This window comes from Sinocyclocheilus rhinocerous, unplaced genomic scaffold, assembly GCF_001515625.1.
Source record: "Sinocyclocheilus rhinocerous isolate Xijiao unplaced genomic scaffold, SAMN03320098_v1.1 scaffold503, whole genome shotgun sequence".
NCBI lineage: Eukaryota > Metazoa > Chordata > Actinopteri > Cypriniformes > Cyprinidae > Sinocyclocheilus > Sinocyclocheilus rhinocerous.
In genome coordinates, this window is record NW_015643185.1 from 1,358,404 (window position 1) to 1,365,300 (window position 6,897).

At 35.4% G+C, this 6,897-nt stretch overlaps 1 protein-coding gene across 1 annotated transcript in view; it reads right to left on the minus strand.

Moving 5' to 3' along the window:
• Nucleotides 1–4,576: 4,576 nt before the first annotated feature.
• The window catches only part of LOC107757104 (dorsal root ganglia homeobox protein-like), a 3,520-nt gene continuing 1,199 nt past the window's right edge, over nucleotides 4,577–6,897 (minus strand). Inside the window, exons 3-6 of the mRNA XM_016574481.1 lie at nucleotides 6,744–6,845; nucleotides 4,901–5,070; nucleotides 4,699–4,811; nucleotides 4,577–4,581 (exon numbers count right to left, since the gene is read on the minus strand). Coding sequence (XP_016429967.1) covers nucleotides 4,577–4,581; nucleotides 4,699–4,811; nucleotides 4,901–5,070; nucleotides 6,744–6,845 — 390 coding nt within the window. The remainder of the gene's footprint in view (nucleotides 4,582–4,698; nucleotides 4,812–4,900; nucleotides 5,071–6,743; nucleotides 6,846–6,897) is intronic.

The window sequence follows — 6,897 nt, forward strand, 5'->3', positions numbered from 1 at the left end:
TGTATATATATATAACATTTCTGTCCCCCTCACTTCTGAAATGATGGCTACGCCCCTGGCGCAGGGTAGCGCAGGCATTTGACGCGGAGTAAGGGTTTGAATATTCATGATCGTAACTTCCACTTTCTATTACTGTGAATGCACAGCTAAGGGAAAGAACGGGGGGAAATGGTATGGTGGGGTGTGGGGCCTTGGAGATAATTGGCCCCGGGGCCTCTGCAAGTCATAATCCGTCCCTGCCTATGCAGGAGGCCCATATCTCAAACAACTAGAGCACCAGGGTTTGGATATGACTTCACTGACAATGTAGCCTATCATTAATGCAACAAAAGAACTCATTAACTTCATTCAAACAGAATTTGAAACAAATGATTTGTGTCATTATTTAGTTTAGTTTAGGGTTTTTTAGGCTTGCTTGGCCTCTCTCCAGTTAATTTGATGTAACAATGCTTCTCATAATAGAATGAATTACTGCACTGAATAATCAATAATCCACGTGCAATGAATGTTACGAACAATCTTCTAAAAATACTAGGCTACTACAATAACTCTAAATTACTTAAAACCATCACAGACCATTTGTTTCTTTGTTTGCTTGCTGTGCGGGAATTCATTTTGGAAAAGAAAAAAAAAGATTAACAACAGCAACAGTGTCTAAATTGATTTTTCCCTTGGGTTTTCTCAAAGTGGAGACATCTTTATCAGCCGATGCAATGTGCATTTACAATAGTATTTCTATTGTCTGAGAGAAACATACTGAGGACGACAGGTCACATATGGAGCAAACATGTTTTAGGTTTGGATATTTAAAAACTAAAAAATGTAAAAAGTTCGTTATGACCAGCGTCTTGCCTGGTTTTGACACATTGCCTAGTTAATGAGTTCACATTTTTATACCATTTCTAATCACTTCAAATCATTGCAAGATAAGCATATTTCGCTTGCTGTTAAACTCTATTTCTAACTATTTAACTAATAAAAATTATTTAATATTTACTCATTTAAATCGATATAATAGGCTACAACATAATTTGCACTTCGATTGACAAGATTAGATGAACACACTCCTGTCAAACAACAAATGCCAAATTAGGGATGCACCGAAATTTCGGCGAAAGAGAAAAACGGCCGAAAATATATGGCGCGCCGCACCGCCCGGCAGAGTTCAGCGCGCAGGTTTCACTCTCCCTCTACTGTAGCCGTCGTCACTGCGCGGTGTGACGCCCCGCTCAATATTCCGCTCTATGAATGTGCGTTTTGCTCATGTACCGCTCATGCTCACTGGAAACGCAAAGTCCGCTCAATTAAAGCGCAGACAGGAAATTTCTATGTATACTTGTTCCTGTTTGCAATAGCGCTACTGTGTTGTAACAAGGTGTAGGCTAGTACAGCTGTACTTTGCAACGCTGGTAAAATGAGCTACCCTCTCATTCAATGATCTGCTTCCCGCTATGTTCTGCTCACATGCTCTGATAATGGATAATACTGAATAAAAATAATATATTGATATTTAATATTAATATATTTTCTGTCCAATTTTTTTTGTTACTTTCAATAAAAGTGTGATTATTTAATTGGCTTGTGTTTTTTTTAATTCAGTATCATTAAAATTGTTGAGTTAAATTAAAAAGTCTTACAAAATTACTTTATATTATTTAATAAAATAATAAATAATTATTACAAAGCATTTTCGGTTTTCGGCCAAGTGCATCCAGAATTTTTCGGTTTCGGCCCAGAATTTTCATTTCAGTGCATCCCTAGCCAAAATGTATAATAAAGAAAAAAAATTTTTTTTTTTAAATGTCATTTAAAATAACTCTCCTGGGGAAAATAAAGTTAAAATAAGAAGTGACTCATCCTGAACTCACTCATTTTGTCCAATCAAAAGCTCTCTAGAATGACCATGTCCCGCCCCTACTTCTGACTAGCACTAGCTACATTCATGGCTGTGATGTAAACAAATGGCTACTAGCTATTAAAAAAGGGACAAGCCCTTCAACAATTCAATACAAAATGTATCAGCACAGGAAGAAAAAAAAAGAGAAAAACCTTCGAATATATTTTGTGGATCTGTAGGTAAAAAAGAGTGAACATTTATATAATATTTTGAAACATTTAGATTTAGTGTATGTAGGTCTACATAGGCTACTATAAGGCCTATACATGTTAATGATACATTTTCACGTAAAATACTAAGGCTAAATGTATAAATGAATACTTATCCAATATGCATATTGGTGAAAAGTCCATCAGCCACTTGCCTTCACGTCATGTTGTTTGCTGGAAAAAATTACGATAGTGTTCAATCTATCAATTTAGAGGGCGCTGTGAAGACAGGATTTATAAGCACTGCGTCTTTACCCTTTTTTGAGACCTGTAGTGTTATGAGCTGGACCAGGTGATCTCTTTGTTTGATGACAGAAGATTGATAAAAATACATAAATTAAAAAAAGCACAATATGTGTGCTCCCCTAATCAGTCATAACGTAGGACTTTACCAGGTGCCACGTGATCTTAATTAGTTCTGCTTTGTTCGTCACCTTGCATAATTAAATATTTAGAGAGGACTTCTGATTTAATATTTAAGTTTAGACATTATGTTTCATCTTTATGTTGGGTTAAATGTTTAACCCAACCTTCTGGGAAGTTTCATTTAACTCAACTATACTGATTAAAAAATACTATAAATGAACCCAAAATAGGTTGGAAATTAACATGTATTTATATGTTCAATAAATGAACATTTATTAATAAGTTCAATAATTAATAATCAAATAATAAACATTTTAATTGCTTATTAATAAATGTTCACCTTTTGATTATTGCTGATTCCTCTAGTAATTATGTGTCTGATTTAAAATTTACAACCTATCTTGGGCTTATTTTAAACCAGTCATATAGTAATTTTTAAACAATAGTTAAGTTAAATAAAACTACCCAGAAGGTTGGGTAAAACATTTAACCCAACCACTGGGGTTGTCCATATTTTACCCAGCGCTGTGTTGTATTTAACCCAGCATTTTTTAGAGTGTATACATTTTTAAACTTTATTTAATAATATTTTATATGCAAGAATTATCTATACTTTAGATGTACCTGTATAGTTCATCCAAATGTATAAAATCTGGCATTAAAAACAGCACAACTAATTTTAACTAGTTTGAGTATGGAGCACATGTAGTTATTTTCAGTATATTTTGTTGTAGATTCAGTGCATTCTTCCATCTGTTTGCATGTGTTGTGTGATATGAGAATTTTCATTTGTTTCGCACTTAATGTCATGTTATGAGTAATAGTAATTCTGCTTGTTATATGGAGATGATGCCACACCAGCTAATTAATAATATTGCGGCCTGGTCAAACTTAATTTCCTCTAACCTTATTTGTATATATTATAATAGTCTAATTTTCTATTATTGTCATCGTTCGTATTATTTGTAGCAAAAAAAGAAAAAAGAAAAAAAAAGAGTTTGAAAGTTACATTTAAATAATACCATATTTTTACACATATTTTGAACAAAGCATATATTATTGTCACCAAACAATGCAAATGCCAAGCTGCAGTGTTTCATCAGGCAAGACTTTTGACATTATCTGGCTCTGCTTTGTCACCAGGGTGTCAGATCATGAATAATTAAATCACTACTTTGTGATAATACATAATTCAACATCAATTATTAATGCTAATGTGTGTGCAGTTTACTCAATTGTGTTATTGACTATCAAAAGTAATTTCCTGAAAATTCTCAAGGACGAGAATTTAATAAGTCCAACTTCTTTTCAAAGGTAGCAGTGAAGTGTTCTTAAACTATGTTGCTTTTCCAATATTGCTAAGTGTTTCTTTGAAAACCAGTACTCACGTTTCCTTTTAATAACCTATTTGATGGTTCGTATGCCCCTAAATGCCTTTTCCTCATAATATAATAGCACTGACGATCTAAAACATTGTGGTTTTGTTTGTATTTTTCAGTATAAAAGAAAATTAAAAGAATTGAGAAAGTCATGATGTACTTTAAGGTAAATAAATAATAAGACCAACCACTGCTTCCATTTTTGCAGCTCTACCGCTTGTGAACTAATTAATAATTGATCATAGCCAGATGGTATGAGCAATAGGCAACAGGAGATGTACATGATTGCCTACATGTTTAATTGTTTTATAGAACATGTCAAAACAGGACCAGTGTCTGAAATCTTGCAGTCTATCATGGATGTACAGATGTGATGACAAGAGAGATTACCATCACATCAGCATGAATAAGAGTTACCCGGATCATATAATAAAACATGACAGACCACTTAATATACAGTTCTGTCCTTGATATTATCTTACATATATTATTTCACAATAGTACATTTATATTTCAGCATGGCATATATCTTGACACAATGCAGAATGTCAGTCACCACCTGACTTCACAGTACACAAGTCAAACATCCAAGTGGATTGTGAAAAATTAAATAAGTTCACATTGGCAACCAGGGAGTTTTCTTTTAGTGGACTTCCTAATGAGAGCAGAAGAGTGTGTCATAATGTGGCTGTCATTTTTGTCAAAATTGAGTTATTCACATATTCTTATTCTGTGACACAATATGTTGTAGTTTCATCCACATCAGTTGCAGTAACAAAAAAAATCAAAAATATCAAACCTATCTGACACGTTTCCATGATGACATCCAGTAGATCCTGGATCTTACCTTTTAAAGTTGCCACTTGTGAAAGGGCTTGTGCGTAAGTGGCTGTGTTCAGCAGAGTCCCAGGCAGACAAGATGGGAAAAAAGGTCCACCTGAACCCACCACTCTGTTAATACTGCGGATAAAGGAAAGAATTTGGCATTATATCCCTTGACAAAAACAAACATATATCCATGTGGACATTTAATTTGATGATCCACACACTTGTGCTGTAGTTCCATTGGTTCTTTCTTATTTCTGCCGTGGTCAACAGGAGACTGGTTGAGGTTTCGTGCAGGAGGGATGCCGTCACTCATTTGTTCTTTGCTTCCCTCCTGGTCTGAAGTTCCTCTCTCTGTTTTTCTCCACTTTGCCCTTCGATTTTGGAACCACACCTAAAGAGAAAGCACAGTATAAAAAAACTGAGTAATAATGAGTAATATTCTCTCTCAGTTTGATTAAAAATAAAAATTCTGTTTTGTCTTTTTTGTTTTGTCACCTGTGAATTGATTTATTCTGCGGAAAGGAGATGTTAGCCATCTTTTGCCTAACATCTGTGTTCCACAGAAGAAAAAAAGTCATACAGCATGAGGGTGAATAAATTACAGAATTTTAATTTTTGGGGTGAAACCCACCTCTGCTGAAACCCAATATAAAATGTCACTTGTTAAGTAGCAGTTGCATAAATATTAGAATGATTATTTGCACCCAGTGCTGATTTCCGAAATGTGCTGCAGAATCTAACAAGCCAGTGACTTATTTGAAACTTCACGAACACAATTGCTGAGCATATGCAGTGAAGTTCTTGTATGTTAATTGAATGAAGGTCATTGCCTATAACAACATTTAATTGAGCAATTTTTCATTATCATTTTTTAATGACTTCCTACTGACAGTCTCCCTGCTTCTGAGAGAGAACCATGATGAAGTCGTTTATTTCTCTATTTAGTGATTGTTTGACAACATCAGATTCGATTAAGTCTGTGCTCTCTAAGGAATTAATCATATTTGAATGGGAAAGGTTGCATAATGCATCCATATCTCCAGCGCCTGGCCAGCATTGTGCAACGGTACAATGATGCGAACAAACAAAACGCCACACACATATAGCTGCTCTCTCCACATAATATGAAACAACAGTTTACTGGCAGGACAACAATATTCACAATGTAATTGTGGCAACATTATCTCACCCTTGCACCTTCCAGCTAGAAGTCATGATCCCCCAGCACTGAATGCTCCATAATTGCACCATTAATCTCAATTTGCAGTTTGTTCTTAATGCAGCACAAGCCAATTGACACTTTAAAAACGGTGGGCGCCCACTATACTACAACAAAAAGAAAATTTATTTCCTAATAATAATGTAAGTTTAATATCCCTGCATGCTGCGACCGATTCATGTTCAGATTTAATAATGGGAATCGGGTAATCCGATTAGAGAGAAATAATTTGTTTACAATCCCTAATTTACAGCAGCGAATTCCATTATCGCGTCGCAGTCATTGGTTTTAAGCGATAGTAAGATGACCCTGGGGAACAAAAGGGAAACTATTATATTTCCCACAATTAGATCGGAGCTCAGAAGGAAACCCAAAAGCAAATCTGGAATGCAGGAAATTACATACAGACACATTGAATGCAATTACATGTGGCCAATTTAATATTACCGCGGATGTTTTGCAAGGCCGCAGAATATGAATTCGGAGGTTTCAGGTGCACGGGCGCTTTATAACCGAGCAAAATCGTTCTCGGGACGTTTGTCTTGTTCGAAAAGCACCGCATCCTCTCTCCATTTGCTGAAACACGGAAATGGCAGTGCATCTAAGCAATTTTTATACCTTAGAGACGAGGGCAAATGAGTGTAGAACATTACCACTAGTTAATTATGAATGACCGATTAATCAACCTAATCTAATATTCTACATTATGTTGATGTTATTAAAGCGCATCACGGAAATGACAGAGTGGCTTCATTTACTTTCTTTGGCCAAACGTGCTCGGTGCGCATTTTGCGTGATCTATTCGTTACATCTCTGGATCAGGACAGTTGTGGAAAATGTCTCACCTGGACACGAGCCTCTGTTAGGTTGATTTTCATAGCCAGCTCTTCTCTCGTAAACACGTCTGGATAGTGGGTCTGTGCAAAAACCGCCTCCAAAGCCTCCAACTGTAAAACATATTTTACATATTCATTTCTTGAATTTATGCATTATAATTCA